This window comes from Dipodomys spectabilis, unplaced genomic scaffold (genome assembly GCF_019054845.1).
Source record: "Dipodomys spectabilis isolate Male_0828 unplaced genomic scaffold, ASM1905484v1 ptg000173l, whole genome shotgun sequence".
NCBI classification, from domain to species: Eukaryota; Metazoa; Chordata; class Mammalia; order Rodentia; family Heteromyidae; genus Dipodomys; species Dipodomys spectabilis.
The window spans coordinates 10,962,282-10,978,409 of record NW_024870850.1 but is presented as its reverse complement, the minus strand read 5'-3'; the positions used below and the strand labels follow the sequence as shown (position 1 = coordinate 10,978,409).

The 16,128-nt window shown below is 58.1% G+C and overlaps 1 protein-coding gene across 1 annotated transcript in view; it reads right to left on the bottom strand.

Annotated features, from left to right (window-relative positions):
- Positions 1-15,164, bottom strand: part of Carm1 (coactivator associated arginine methyltransferase 1) — a 38,645-nt gene extending 23,481 nt beyond the window's left edge. Inside the window, 1 exon segment of the mRNA XM_042693580.1 lies at positions 14,945-15,164. Within this exon segment, the coding sequence (XP_042549514.1) occupies positions 14,945-15,164 (220 nt within the window).
- Between the last annotated feature and the right edge of the window lie 964 nt (positions 15,165-16,128).

The window sequence follows — 16,128 nt, the reverse complement described above, 5'->3', positions numbered from 1 at the left end:
TGGGAAGGTGGCTCAGTGGTAGAGCGCTTGCCTTGCATGCATGAGGCCCTGGGTTCCATTCCTCAGCACCACATAAGAGAAAAAGCCGGAGGTGGCGCTGTGGCTCAAGTGGTAGCGCAATAACCTTGAGCTGTAGAGCTGAGGGACAGCGCCCAGGCCCAGAGTTCAAGCCCCACGACTGACAAAAAGGAAACAAAAGAAAGAGCAAAGGGGAGATGGAGGGGAGGGGCCCCGCAGCCCTAGGGGAAGGTCCCAGGGGTGCACAGGGGGCCCCTCCTCTGGAAGTAAGCAGAGCTGTTGTCCCCCAGGAGGTGTGATATTGGGGGGGGGGAGCTTAGTCCACATTCCAGGCTGCATGCTGTCAGCAGCCAACCTTCTCCTCGGCCAAAGGCCAGGTGCCCGACCAGGTCTGGCACTGGGGTCAGTCCACCCGCGCGGATCGGATCGGATCGGCTTGAATACGCTTTTGGCACGCAGTGTAGAACAGCAACCCGAGCCATTGCTTCGCCTGTGGCAGGGCTATGTCATGGCAAAAAAAAAAACCCAAAACCCAACATTGAGCTTCAGAAAGAATGGTGGACGCGAGGCCAGGGTGGCTCCAGTCCCCAGGTGCCCTGTCCCGTCCCCCCCGCGCCCCGAGGCCACCCCCAGACCTAGCCTGACAGAAGCCCCGCAAGGGTCTGGCTTCCCAGCTGGAGAGCGACCACGAAGCCACGTGGCTGACAGTGCCATGTCTCTCACACGTGTTGGCATCTTTGCTCATGTGTATGCATGTGTGTGCATTATGTGTGCACATACACGCATGCAACCCTGCTAGGAAAACAGTCCAGCACCAAAATCCACTCCCTACCCACTTGCTCTTCATTCGAAGTTGCACAGATAACAGCTTAGGCTTTCAGGGTGACCCCAGTGTGCGTGTAGAGTTACCCCAGGATAAGGTTACCCTGGCAGGGAAGTCTGATATCAAGGGCCACCCCCCTACCCCCACCCCCGCCCTGCCAAGGTTGTTGTTTTGGTGGTATTTAGGGACTTGTGTTTACTGGGGCAGGTGCTCTACTACTTGAACCACGCTCCCGCCCTTTCGCTGTAATTCTTTGTGGGATAAGGTCTTGCATGTATGCACAGGCCGGGTGGATAGCACTTTCTTTTTTATGATTCTGCTGTAGCTCCAAGGACAGACACAAACCAACATATCTAGGTATTGGCTGAAATGAGCCTCCACAACGACCTCAAACCCCAATCCTCCCATCTGTGCCTCCTAGGCAACCAGGATTCCAGGCAAGAGCCCTTCAGTGCCTACCACATTTTATTTCTTAAAATGGGTGGGCACCGCAGGGGTTAACGTGTTGCTAACAGTGTCTCGGGCCAGGCCCAGGCTACTGCAGAATCTCTGACCAGCTGCAGGAAAACCCCAGCGCCGCTGGGGTGACCCCAGGTTGAAGAAGCTCCCAAATCAGACAAGTAGCTCGGATGCCCTCAGGGGCTGGGCTGGGGCTGGGAGCTGTGGGGTGCACAGAAGGGCAACCCCAAGAACAGAAGGACAAGACAAAAGCCAGAGCCCGGCTTTTCTGCAAGGAAGGCTGGGGGCAATTACATGCAAATGTCTGCCGGGCTATGCTAATCAGCTGCTGTCAGGCCCCGGCTTTGTGGGCTACAAAAGGGACAGCAGATGTGCCCAGGGCTCGGGTGCTGAGAGCTTGGTGGGTAATTGGGGGCGGGGGGGGGGTAGGCCGCCTGCCTTTCTTCTCGGGGAAGAAGTGGGCCCGCTACAGCTGGGCTTTCTCATGGCAGCCAGGCCCCATTTTCAGGGCGCTCGTCTGGCCCAGGGCCAGGCCCGCCCCATCGCAGCGCTGGGGAGCTCTGCCTTGGTGGGCTTTATTCCTGCTAGGGACACTCCACCAGAGGGAGGCCGTCCCAGGCAGCTCCTGAGAGCTGGGGCATGGGGGGGGGCTGGGCAGGCAGGAGCCCCCCCATCTCCCTAAGGCCTGGGGGAGGGGGCTGAGGTGTGCGAGCACGCAGCCAAAGGACTTCAGCCTGGAACAGGCGGCTCCCTGGGGAGGCAGGGGACAGCCTCTGTGGGGAAGCTGGACGGGAGGGGGGGGGGATGGGAGACGGGGAGAAGCTGCTGGAACCCAAGAAAGGTTTTGGCTTTGGAAACACCGAGCAGGGCTGGCACCAGAAGAGCCGTGTCCAGGCCCCTCGGCACCTGGCCTGGAGAACAGGATGTCTGAGTTAGGAGGGCGGCCCCAGGCTGCCTCTCCAGATGTGCCTCTCCAGATGTGGCGGGAGGGGGGGGAGGGGGTTGCTATGACACAGGAGCCAGGAACCTGGCTGGGAGTTTCTCCCAGGCTGCTGTGACCCACACAGTGACATGGGCCAGGGGACACACGACCCCAGACTTCCGCTTGTGTCCAGCTTGCGGGGGTGGGGGGCAGAGGGAGCTGCAGGGAGCGTGGTAGGAAGGTGGATGCATGTGCTGGTGGTTGAGCCAAACCTTGGCTGCTGGTTTGGTGCCTCAGTTTCCCCATGGGGGCCGCCAAGCTCTGAGGCCACCGACTGGATGCTTCAATCTGGTTCCCAGCCACGGCCGCAAGAATGTGAGGAAATCTCTGGAATGCCTCTCTGGGGCCTGCAGGAGGCCCAGGCCTGGCTCTGTGTACTCGTGCGTGGCCTGCTCTACTCATGAGGAACACCAGAGCAGGGGGTAGGGGGGACAGGGGACGGGGGGGGAGGGGACAGGGGGCACCATGTGGTCAGGCAGGTTTCACACGTGGCCGTGGGACACACAGCGAGAGTGAACCCCACCTCATCGAGGGGAGCACAAAGCCCTACAGATGACGTCACAGCCAGACGGCTCGGCCGAGTGCCTTGCTTTAGAGAGAGACAAAAAGATGGAATAGAAAGGGAGCTCTCGGGCTCCATGCGGCAGGCAGCAAGGGGAGGAGGAGGGGTCCCCCCCCAACTGAACAACTACCACCACCAGCCGAGGGCCAATCAGGTTTGGTTTGGGGGCACACAACTGCCCAACGCACCAAACAAGCCCCCAAAGCCTCGGGAGCTTGGAAATGGGGGTGCAGGGGATCTTCCAGGCCTAACCCTGCCAGGCTGGGGCGAAGGCCCCCGGCGTGGGGGCTTTAAGATTGGTGAACAGCGGTGCCAGGCACTGGTGCCAGCCCGACACACCCTCTGCCATTTCCCCACTGCCCTCAACGTCTCGGAGGTTGAAGGGAGAGGCTCAAGAGAAAGGTCACTGGGCCAAGGGCACCAGGTCAAAGGTTGCACAGTCCGTGCTCCTCAACCCCTCCTGCAGCCCTGGCCCTGAGAGGCTGGCAAGCCGGGCAGCGGGCAGCGGGCAGGGGCCCTGGCTGCCGTCACAGGGACCTGGAGCAACAGCAGGACCACTGAATCCTCATGGCTACAAGGAGGCTGGGATTGGAGGAGGGTGGGTGGAGGTTGGCGGTGGGGGCGGGGCCACACACGTGCCCCGCCCACCCCAGGGCGCGTTCCGCTGCCCTTGGCAGGTCTCCTGCCTGCCAGGCAGCACGTGTGCCAGGGCACTATTTACAACACCTGAGTGCTGTCAGCCTGCCACCCGCCACCGCCCTCCAAGGCAATGCTGTCCACGTTCCCAGTGTGCGGGGAGGAAACTGAGTCACAGAGGAAGAGCGCTGAAGCTGGCGGCTAGCCCAGGCCTGCAAGTCTTGGGCTCCCCTGGGCCTTCCCGCTCTGCTGAGCCCTTTTCCCCAGCGCCCTGGAGCCAATCGGAGGCGCTCCTCACTAAGTGAGCACTGACTCGGCAGCGAGGCGCCGCGTCCCCGGAGCTGGGTGGCCGCACCCCAGGAGTGGCTCACGGGAAGCCAGAGCCCCACGTGAGTCCAAACCCAGGGGCAGCCCCTACTTCCCACAGCAGAAATGAAAGGCAGGTAACAGGTCGGGAGGCTGACATGGCAGCCCCTGACTCTCCATCCCCACCTTCCCCCCCCCCCAAAGCTTGTAATCCCAGCTATTACTTTCAAGGCCAGGGTGGATGGGTACAAAAGCAAGACCCCATATCAATAAAGAAGCTGGGAGTGGAGGTGCCAGCCTGTCATCCCAGCTACTTGGGAGATAGATAGGAGAGTCAAGGCCCCACGGCTGGCCTCAGGCAAAAGCCTAAAGTCCTACTAGAAAACAATAGAAAGGGCTGTGAGGGTGCATCAAAGGCTAGAGGGCTGAGTTCAAACCCCAGTATGGGGGGGTGGGCTAGGTAAGCTTCGCCCCATCTCCTCCTCACTCTTCTCCAGGGATGGCCCCTCCAGTTCACTCACTCCCAGGGCACGGGTCCCTCAGAGATGGGGTGAAGCACCTTAAAGTCTCTTGTCGCCATAGCTGCCCTCAACCCCTTAAACTGTACGGGAGGCAAAGGGAAGCTCAGAGGCTGCCAAGATCACAGCCACCGACCCAGAGGCAAAGAGCAGCGCTCGCACCAGCTCCCGCCTGTCAGCCCAGCTACTCAGGAGGCTGAGATCTGAGGATCACAGTTCAAAGACCACGAGACTCTTTACCTCCAATGAACCACCAGAAAACTGGAAGTGGGGCTGTGGCTCAAGTGGTAGACGGCTCACCTTCAGTTGAAGAGCTGAGGGACAGCGCCCAGGCTCAGAGTTCAAGCCCCATGATCGACCAAAAAAAAAAAAAAAAAAGTAAAACAGACGGGTGTCAGAGGCTCACGCCTGTTATCCTAGCTACTCAGGAGGCTGAGATCTCGGGATCGCAGTTCAAAGCCAACCTGGGCAGAAAAGTTCCCAAGAGACTCTCATCTCCAATGCACCACAAGAAAACCAGAAGTGGTGCTGTGGCTCAAGTGGTAGAGCACTGGCCTTCAACACAGAGGCTCAGGGACAGCACCTAGACATTAAGTTCAAACGCTACAACCGACCAAAAATGCAAAATATAGGCCAGGTGCCAGTGGCCCATGCTAGTCATCCTAGCTACTCAGGAGGCTGAGATCTAATGATTCCAGATCGAAGGCAGCCCAGGAAAGGAAGCTCTGTGAGACTCTTATCTCCAGTGAACCACCAAAAGAAGCTGGCAGTAGAGCTATGGCTCAAATGATAGAGTATTAGCCATGAACAAAGAAAAGCTCAGGGACAGAACCCAGGCCCTGAGTTCAAGCCCAAGGACAGCACAAAAATTAAGCCAGGTACTGGTGCCTCACGCCTGTCATTCTAGCTATGCAGAAGGCTGAGCTCTGATCATCACAGTTCAAAGCCAGCCGAGGAAGGAAAGTCCATGAGACTCTTATCTCCAATGAACCACCAGAAAACCAGAAGTGGCGCTGTAGCTCAAGTGGTAGAGTGTTTGCCTTGAGCTGAAGAGCTCAGGGACAGCGCCCAGGCCCAGAGTTCAAGCCCCATGACCAACCAAGGAAAAAAAAAAAAAATGATTAAGTAATTAGGACAAAATAATAAAATATAAACTTAAGGGGCACTGGGACCATCCACAGCACAGACTGAGACCCTCACTCTGCGCTGGCCTCGACTCTGCACCTGAAACAGCCCAACGCTCTCCCCTCGGGGCCCCGAGCCAGTGGCAAGGCTGCCCACCCCTCCCCTAGTTGTCCAGCAAAACCTAGGTGTGCAGCAAGCTCCCCCAAAAAGGAACCCCCACTCCCCGGCCATGGAGAGGAGGGAGGTCTCCTGAGACTCCTCTACCTGCTCAATCCAAGCACGGGCAAAGGCCTGGCACTCGAGCCATCCGTGCATTCCTGTCAGGCCTTCCCGCCCTGTCCAGAGAGGCCCAGGCCTGTCCGGCATCCCACCAACCAGTGTTGAAGCACAGACTTTCCGGGGGGCCAGAAACAGGCTGTAACAAAGTTGCACACGCCTAGCATTTTAGGAAGGTGACACCTTATTCTCTGCAGGCCCCTGTTATTAACCTAGCATTCTGCAGCAAACCTAGTAACACTACATTGAAAATACCTAGTGACACTACATTGAAACATAGTTATATGTACCCACATGCAGCTTGGGGCAGATCCCCTGACTGGCAAAAAGCAGTTACAGTTCCAGAATGCTTGCACTGTCACACTGCAGGGCACAGGGTCTGGAGGTGGGGGAAGCTGAGGAGGAAGGGCTCAAAACTCTGTGCTTGGCAGGAGCTGGGCCCAATTTAGAGAGACTGCATGACACATGGATTCAAAGTTATTCCAAGCTAGGCGCCAGTGGCTCACACCTGTCATCCTAGCTACTCAGGAGGGTGAGATCTGAGGATGGTGGTTCAAAGCCAGCCTGGGCAGTGGTTCAAGTGGTAGAGTGCTAGCCTTGAACAAAAATAGCTCAGGGACGCCGGGCACTGGTGGCTCACACCTGTCATCCTAGCTACTCAGGAGGCTGAGATCTGAGGATCGCGGTTCAAAGCCAGCCCGGGCAGGAGAGACCGTGAGACTCCTATCACCAATAAACCACCAGAAAACCGGAAGTGGCGCTGTAGCTCAAGTGGTAGAGCGCTCGTCTTGAGCTGAAGAGCTGGCCCAGGCCCAGAGTTCAAGACCCACAGCCGACAAAAAAAAAAAGCTCAGGGACAGCACCCAGACCCTGAGTTCAAGCCCCACAACTGACAAAAAGAAAAAAAGAGAGTTACTCCATGGCGGGTGAGGTGCATGCCTGTAGTTCCAGCTACAGGGATTACAGGAGGACTGAAAAACTCATAGCCAGTCTGGGCAAGGTGAGATGGTCGCAAACCAATACAAACAAAAGGGCTGAGGGTGTGCCACAAATGGTGGAGGCAACAGTCAAAACAAGGCATGAGGGCTGGGAAGGCGGCTCAGTGGTAGAGTGCTTGCCTTGTATGCATAAGGCCCTGGGTTCGATTCCTCAGCACCACGTAAGCAGAAAAAACTGGAGTAAGCGCTGTAGCTCAAGCGGTAGAGTGCTAGCCTTGAGCTGAAGAGTTGAGGGACAGCGCCCAGGCCCAGAGTTCAAGCCCCACAACTGACAAAAAAAATAAAAATGCATGTCAGCTGGACACTGGTGGCTCACGCCTGTCGTCCGAGCTACTCAGGAGGCTGAGATCTGAGGATCACAGTTTGAAGCCAGTCTAGGCAGAAAAGTCTGTGAGACTCTTTTCTCCAATTAATCACAGAAAAAGCTGGAAGTGATGCTGTAGCTCAAGTGCTAGTTGAGCAAAAGGAGCTTAGGGACCACGCCCTGTCCCAAAGTTCAAGACCCAGGACTAGGGGGAAAAAAAGGCCATTTTTTTGCACTGTTCATGGTGACGCACACCTGCAGCACCAGCTACTCAGGAAGTCACATTCCTCAGGGGACGGCTTGAGGTCAGGAGTTCCACAGTGGCCTGGACAACCTAGTGACTGCAACCTAACCGTGTTAACTTTTTGTGCTGGTACTAGGGCTTGAACTCAGGGCCCGGGCCCTGTTTCCTGAGCATTTGTGCTTAAGGCTAGTGCTCTACCACTTAAGCCACAGCTCTACTTCCAGTTTTTTTGGTTGTTAACTGGAGATAAGAGTCCCATGGACTTTCCTGCCCAGGCTGTGAACCGCGATCCTCAGATCTCAGCCTCCTGAGTAGCTAGGGATGACAGGCGTGAGCCACTGGCGCTTGGGGCCAGTTTCCCACTTTTTCAGAGGAGCCCTTTTGCTCCGAGCGGGGGCCACTGTGCCCACACCCCACCCCTGACCCACATCTCCCCCCTTCCCCCGAGCCAAGCTACCTTCTCCCTGCAAAAGCAGCCTTGAACTGGGCTGAGCACATGGCTGCCTGGGAGGAGGCTCTATTTCCCAGACTCCTTTGCAGCTACCAGTGACGGACGGACAACCCAGCCAATGGGATGGAAGCTGAAGTGCCCCGAGACACTTTGTGGGTTTTGAGTACTTGGCTGCTTAGCTCAGGGCCTCCTTCCTGCTTGCTAGGCAAGGCCTCCACCACTTGAGCCTTGCCTCCAGCCTCTTTTTGCACTCTTTGAGGTAAGTCTCGATTTATGCCAGGGTTGGCCTGGGCAGTGTTCCTCCCATCTGCACTTCCGGTGTCACTAAGAGTGATGGGCATATGTCACTGAGCCCAGCCTCAGTGAATTTTTACGCCCAGACTGGCCTCAAACCTTTGTTCCCCTTCTCTACCTCACTAGTAGGGAGCTAGGATTTACATGCTTGAGCCACCCCACCCCCCCTGCCCCCCCCACCCTCACCCCCAAAGGCCCTAAGCCAATATTCAGAACCTTCCTTAGAAGACATCTGGCCTGGGCCCTCTGCAGGCTTCCTCCTTTGTCCTTTCCATAATTCTGCTATCTGGAAGTCAGAATGTGATGGCTGGACTCCAGCAGCCAAGCTGAGCCATGAGGAAAAGACCTCATCTTAGGCGTGGACCTGAGACAGGCGAGCGGCCAGGCCCACACTTCAGTGGGCAGCTGTCTTGTGGCAGCAGCTGCAACTCTGGGTCTGACAAGTGCAGATAAGCTCGGTGCTGGCCATCTATCCTTTACACACACACACAGAGCAAAGTGAGGAAGCAGTAGCTCAGAACCCCGGCTCTACTGTCCACCTGCCTGATCACGTTGGCGGGGCCGGCCCTTCTGCCCACTTTTCCACTAGCAAAATGGGGTTGGAAGCCCTCATCATTTCCAGGGTGTTTAGGAAGCAGGTTAACACAGACCTAAGGCCACCACCTGCCAGCTCCCTGGCCGGGAACTCGAGAAAGCGACCCCAGGGGGCTCAACCATCAGGGCAGGCCCTGTGCTGCTCAAAACAAATTTAGCAATTTTGGTCTAACAAACTGGCTGGGCCCCGATTAACTCTGGTCCCTGCTCCGCACACCAGGGTTTGTGAGCTTAGCTCTTAAATGCCAGCCAAGTCAATAGCACAGGGAGGGCTGGGAAGGCGGCTCAGTGGTAGAGTGCTTGCCTAGCATGCAGGAGGCCCTGGGTTCAATTCCTCAGCACCACAGAACAGAAAAAGCCGAAGTGGCGCTGTGGCTCACATGGTAGAGAGCTGGCCTTGAGCAAAAAGAAGCTCAGGGACAGAGCCCAGGCCCTGAGTTCAAGGCCCAGTACTGGCAAGACAGACAGACACACAGACACACAGACAGTATAGCATCACAAGGCTTAGCTGATGGCCTAATAAGACGGCTTAGTTGAATATTCCCTCTGTGTATACACACACGCACATGACACACAACAGGTACTGGGATTTGAACTCAAGACCTGTCTTTTAGCTTTTTCCCTCCAGGGTGGCGCTCTACCACTTGAGCCACAGCTCCACTTTGGCTTTTTGCTGGCTAAGTGGAGGCTGAGCGTCTCACAGGAAAGTCTCTCACAGACTTTCCTACCTGCGCTGGCTGCCGACTGCGATGCTCAGACCTGCAGAGCCTCCTGAGAAGCTAGGAAGACAGGCGGGAGCCGCCGGTTGGCCAGCTATTTCTTCCCCAACCCCTTCCGACTGTCAAAGGCTCTTAGTTCTGATTGTAGAAATAGGCCCCAGCTTCCGGGGGCCTCGGGCCGGATTCTGTGCCCTTCCCCTGCTGACCCCCGCGGCCGGTCACCCGAGTCTGTGAAGCCAAGCCTGCGCAGAGCCTGGCACATAGTAAGTGCTCAATAACTGGCAGAACGGCAGCTGCTGGCTAGCAGAGCGCTGCCACTTTCTCAGAAACATCCTACAGGCCAGGGGGAGGGGAGCAACATGCCCGGCGGCCCCACGACAAGGGGGTGTTAGCCCCAAAAAGCCAGCTCTGGCCCGACGCCATAGCAATCCCAGCTACTCAGGAGGCTGAGTTAGGAGGATCGTGGTTCAGAGCCAATGAGACTCTTACATCCAGTGAACCAGCAAAAAGCTGTAAGTAGGGCTGTGGCTCAAGTGGTAGAGCATATTGGCCTTGAGCAAAAAAAAAAAATCTAAGGACAGCACACAAGCCCCGAGAGCAGCACGAGGGAGGGAGGGAGGGCAGGCAGGCAGGCTCTTCGCTGGGCCACACCAGTGGTACCCCAGATCTCCCTAAGAACCTAGTGGGATACAAAGGGACACCCTGAGCCACACCCCATCCACCTGGCCCACGTGTTCCTGCACCCCAAGGAGGCAGGACAGTACTGGGGAAGAAAACAAGGCTTCTGCACCCCTTACCTCAATCCCAGAAGCCTTTGGCTCCCTGCCCTGACACCCACCTGTGTCCCCACCAGCCGAGCCCGGTGGCTCAGGACACCGCAGGCTCGTGGCCAACTCTGACGGGGAATTCAGGGCCCAAGGGGTCCAGGTGGGGAGAGAGAGAAAGCAGCTCATCTCAACAGCAGGTCTGAAGCTCCGAGCAGCCTGCGTTACACCCGGCCCCCGGGCCCACCCAGCTGTTCCATGGCACCCCCAAGTCAGAGTGGCCCTGCCAGGCCTCCCCTAGCGGCTGTGTGCGATCCACACCCCAGCCCTGAGAGCTCTGCACCCCAGAGCTCACGTCACATCGCTCTCCCGCCCCTGAACTCCTCCAGTCTCAGACTTGTGTGATGTGGCCAACTCCGAGGCCACCGCCTGTAACCCTCGTTACTCCAGAGACTGAGATAGGAGGATCATGGTTCCAAGCCAGGCCAGGCAGGAACATCTGTGAGACTCTGATCTCCAATGAACCACCAGAAAACTGGAAGTGGCGCTGTGGCTCAAGGGGTAGAGCGCTGGCCTTGAGCAAAGAGTTCAGGGACAGAGCCCAGGCCCTGAGTTCAAGCCTCACAACCCATCAAAGACACCAGGGGGGCGGGACGGGGATGGATGACGCAACAGCCAGGCTTCACCACCTGTTCTGGCCACAAGAAAACCCAGACACAGAGCCGGGCGCCGGTGGCTCAGGCCTGTCATCCCAGCTTCTCAGGAGGCTGAGATCTGAGGATCGTGGTTCAAAGCCAGCCCAGGCAGGAAAGTCCGTGAGACTCTTATTTCCAATAAACCACTGGAAAACCGGAAGTGGCGCTGTGGCTCAAGCAGTAGAGCGCTCTCCTTGAGCTGAAGAGCTGAGGGACAGCGCCCAGGCCCAGAGTTCAAGCCCCACAACTGACCAAAAAAAGAAAAAAAAAAAGAAAACCCAGACACAGACCCCCACAGCTACAACAGTGGCAGGATGTAAGATGAGCCCAGTGTGACATAACCACAGAAGAGAAATCCAACCCAACGCCCCTCACACTCCTTAATGGAAACGAAGTCTTTGTGGAGGTAATTAAGACTCCAGCCTATAATCCTACTCAGGAGACACGTCTGCAGATGATGGTTCAAAGCCAGCCCAGGCAAGAAAGTCCATGGGACTCTTATCTCCAATAAACTACTGAGAAAAAGCCGGAAGTGGTGCTGTGGCTCAAGTAGTAAAGCGCTAACCTTGAGCACAAAAGCTCAGGGACAGCGCGCACTGCCTGTAGTTCAAGCCCCAAGACCAGAACAAAAATAAGAATCTCAGGATGACACCTGGCTGGCATCCAATAAAAGTAGGTCCCAGAGCCAATGTCCAGGATTTTAAGAAGAACGGAAAAGCCTGCTGGGCGCCAGTGGCTCACGCCCGTAATCCTAGCTGCTAAGGAGGCCAAGATCTGAGGATCGTGGTTCAAAGCCAACCCAAGCCGGAAAGTCCGTGAGACTCATTTTTATCTCCCATTAACTAGTGAAAAACCCAGAAGTGGAACTATGGCTCAAAGGAAAGACTACCAACCTAGAGCAAACAAAGCTTAAGGGATAGTGCCCAGGCCATGAGTTCAAGCCCTAGAACTAGAACAAAAAGAAAAATTAAAGAAATAAAAAGAAAAGAGTGTAGAGGTAAAGGAGACACACCAAACACCCTTCACTTCACACCCTCAGCCTACATTGGACACAATACACTCCTGGCAATGTTTTGTTTGCCAGTCCTGGGGCTTGAACTCAGGGCTTGGGCACTCTCCCAGAGCCTCTTTTGCTCAAGGCTAGCACTCTAGTTGGAGCCACAGCGCCAACTTCCGGCTTCTTCTGTGTATGTGGTGCTGAGGAATCGAACCCAGGACTTCATGCATGCTAGGCAAGCACTTTACCACTAAGCCACCTTCCCTGCCCACTCCTAGCAGCCTTGAGAACTTAATATGCCAAACTCTGGGGGCCTCAGAGCTCTACCCCACAGAGGGAAGAAATTCTTCCCCACGCTGAGAACACAGACATTCTCCTCCCACAGATGGGTGTGCGGTGAATTCTGCCTCCGAGGATCAGCACGTGGAACTCTGAACACGAGTAACATTTCCACCATTCCTTGTTCCTCCTGGCTGGTGTGTGACTCGTAGGGACACACCCCTCCAAGCCCCCAGCCACCTCGCACATTATCAGGGCAATGGAAAACACAAAACAGGCCCAAGCCCATAATCCCAGCTATTTAGGAGATTGTGATCTGAGGATCAAAGTTCAAAGCCAGCTCTGAATTCCAGAAGAGACAGATCTCCAATTGAATACTAAAAGAAAAGCCGGAAGTGGAACTGTGGCTCAAGGGGTACTATGCTAGCCCAGAGCAAAAACATCTCAGGGATAGCACCTAGGCCCTGAGTTCAAGCCCCAGGACTGGCACAAAAAAAAAAAAAAGTAAATTAGAATTAAAAAAGAAAAATCACGCTACGGACGAGTGGCTCGCACCTGTAATCCCAGCTATTCAGGAGGCTGAAATCTGAGGATCACTATAGCCAAAGCTAGAGGGGCCATTGGAAGGTTCATTAGACTCTTCAATTAAAAATCAGAAAACAAAAAACAAGAGTGGCGTTGTGGCTCAAAGCGGTAGAGTGCTAGCTTTGAGCTCAAAAGCTCAGGAACAGTGTCCAGGCCCTGAGTTCAAGCCACACCACCAGCCACAAAAACAAAAAAATAAAAAAATACATCACAAACCAGGCAGGCGCTAGTGGCTCACACCTGATCCTAGCTACTCAGGAGGCTGAGATCTGAGGATCATAGTTTGAAGCCAGCTGGGGGAAAAAGCCCATGAGACTCATCTCCAATTAACAACCAGGAAACAGGAAGTGGTACAGTGGCTCCAAGTGGTAGAGTGCTAGCCTTGAGCAAAAAAGCTCAGGGACAGAGCCCTGACCACTGACCAAAAAAAATAAATAAAAAGTCACAAAACATTAAACCTTTCCTGGAACAGCAATGGTAAGAATAAAGGAAATCGGGAATGGGAATGGGGCATTAGAGAATGCTACACTGTGTTCCAAAGTCCATAAACTGAAAATGATCTATGTTTCTTTTCTTTCTTTCTTTTTTTTTTTTTTAAACAATGTTTAAACAGGAAGCCAGACCCTGGTGGCTCACACCTGTAAGCATAGCTACTCAGGAGGCTGAGATCTGATCATCTGGGTTTGAAGCTGGCCTGGACAAGAAAATTCACCAGACTCTAGTCTCCAATTAACTACCAAAACAAAAAAACAAAAAACCAGAAGTGAAGCTGTGGCTCAAGTGGTAGAGCGCCAGCCTTGAGCACAAAAGTTCAGGGACAGCGCCCAGGCCCTGAGTTCACACCCCAGGACCAGCACAAAGAGAAAAGAAAAGAAAGAGAAAGAAAGTTTAAACAGGCAGATCAACTCTCCCAGAACTTTGTTTTCTGGACAGGGTCTCTATGGAGCCCAAGCTGGCCTTTTTACCTCCATAATCCTCCTGCCTCAGAGTGCTGGGACTACAGAGGTGCGCTACCAGGCCTGCTTCGCAGGAGTCTCCCCCCCCCCCCCCCCCAGCAAGCTCTAGAAGCCCCAGCTGGAGAAACTAAACCTTCATCGGATGCCCCTGATGGCTGGCCAGAGGATTGGGCTCCCTAGAAACAATCTGGGGTCCTGCTGAGCGTAGTTAGGTGTGGGTCCCGAGCCAGGAGGAGCTTCTCCGCACACGCACCGCCGGACCCACTCCCCACTCCCCGGCGAGTGTCTTCAGACTCAGGAGGAAGGGAGCCCAGAGCCCCGTGTGACCTCAACACACCTCACTTCCCTTCGGAACTCCCGGTTCCCCCCAAAAAGTAACCCCCCTCCAAATTCCCCCCCCGGGGTGGGGTGGGGGGACCGAAGCCAGTTCAAAGGCCTCCCCAGAGCAATCCCGGGAGACAAAAGCCGAATGAAACAGAATAGCAAAATGGGAAGGACGAACCGCAGGAGAGAGCCACCGGAGGAAAGGGAAAAAGGGGGGGGGATTGGACCAAACACCCCACAAAGACGGTGGGGAGGGGCGGCTGGGGCCAGGCCCACGTGCGATCGCCCCCAAATGTCACTTCAGAAAGCAGCTTGGGAGAATGTCACCGCCTTTTTCACGTTTCCCACCCCACACCCCGAGAGAGGGCCGGAGGCGGCGGCGCGTGGCGAGGCCGCCCTCCCCTCCACGTTTCCACCCCGGGGGGCCCTCGGGAGGCCCGGCCGGGGCAGCGCCCCCAGCTTCAGAGGCTCCTCGACCGGGGCGGGGGGGGGGCAGAGGGGGTCCCGCAGGCCCAGCCTTCCTCGCCGGGACCCCCCCCCCCACACACACACTGGAAGCCACTTTCCAACAGTCCTTACAGAAAGTCCGCGGAGGGGTGCGGGAGGAGGGGGTCCCCCCTTCCGAGATGGCCCGCCGCCCCGCACACACCACACCCTCCTCCCCGCCACCACGGCCACACCCGATCCCCAGCCCCCAACCGACCCCTCGGAATTCCCCTTCCACTCGCGACCCCCCCACGTCCAGCCCGGCGCCCCCCCCTCGGAAATCTCACACATTTTTTTTTTCCCGCTTCCCTCCCCGTCCTCCTCCCCGTCCTCCGGCTCCGGGGCGCCCCGATCCTCCTCTGCTCGTTGGGTCCCCGCACGCCGGGGCGCCCGGCCCCCCCTCCCGTCGCCGCGGCGCCCCCCGCACCCCCTCTCCCACCCTCCCGGACCCCCGCGCCGGGCGCGCCCCCCCGCCGGCCCGCCGCGTGCGCGGCCCCCGCACCCCGCGCGGCCTGGGCCCCCGGCCCCGGCGCCCCCCCCCGCACTCACGGCTGTAGAGGGCGATGCCCGCCGCGTCCGGGCCGGCGCGCACCTCGAGGCGCAGCGCCTGCTGCTCCGCGTGCCGCTGGATCTCGCCGTTCGCGTCGCCGATGGTGAGGAGGCGGGTGCCGGGGAACACCGACACGGTCGCGCAGGGCCCCGCGCCGCCCGGGACCGCTGTCCCCGCGCCGCTCGCACCCGGCCCCACCGCCGCCGCCGCCGCTGCCATCTTAGATCCGGCTCCAGGCCCCACCGCTGCCGCCGCCGCCGCCGCCGCCGCCGCCGCCGCCGCGCCCGGGCCCAGGCCGCCGCCGCCGCCGCCGCCGCCGCCGCCGCCGCCGCCGCGCAGGCCGAGGCCGAGGCCGAGCCGGGCAGCGCCACCTGCCGGCCACGCGACGCCCCGCCGCCGCCGGCGCGGCTCGGCCCGGTGGCGCAGCGGCCCCTGCTGGCGGACTTGGGCGCCGGGAGAGAGAGAGGGCGCCCAGGGGGCGGGGCCGGCGCGAAAGGTCGCCGCTTTGTGAGGTGGCTCCGCGGCGCTGGGACGTCGGGGGTGGAGCGTGCGTCAGGGGGCGTTGCTAAGGCCGCGCGCCACGCCTCCTGGGGGGGTCCTGGGCCCCGCCCCCACCCGGACGCCGAGCGCGAACGCCCGCGCTGGGTGAGACCGGGAGGTTGCTCCGAGTGGGCTAGGCGCCGCCTGCGTCACGGGGCGGGACTTGGTTAGAGGACACACCCTCCAAGTCTGGACTCCGCCCCCATGCCGGCGTCGCGCGAATGGCCACGCTTGAGAAAACAGAGCGGGGGTTCCGGAAGGGCTGAGGCCTAGCGTGCGGCTCGCGGACGCCATCCTCCCCTCCCTAAGCTCCGCCCAGCGCAGAGGGGGCCGCGCTTTGTCAAGCGGCTTCCCTGCCCGAGACGTATCCCAGGCTGTGGGCAGCCCCGCTCGCCGGACACGCCCGAGGCTAGGCTCCGCCCCTTGGCCCCGCCCGGCTTTGTGAAGCAGCCTGCTGGGGGCGTGGCCAGTGGACGGTAAGGCCCCGCCCCCACGCCAGCCCTGCTGCCTTCGTATTGGTACAGGCCTTGCGGGAGGGGATTGGGAGGCTGATCCTAGGGGGCGTGGCCAGAGGCCGGGGACACGCCCAGCCGCGGCCCCGCCCCTTGGGCGTGTGCCTTTGCGTTCTACTTGTCCCGGGTCA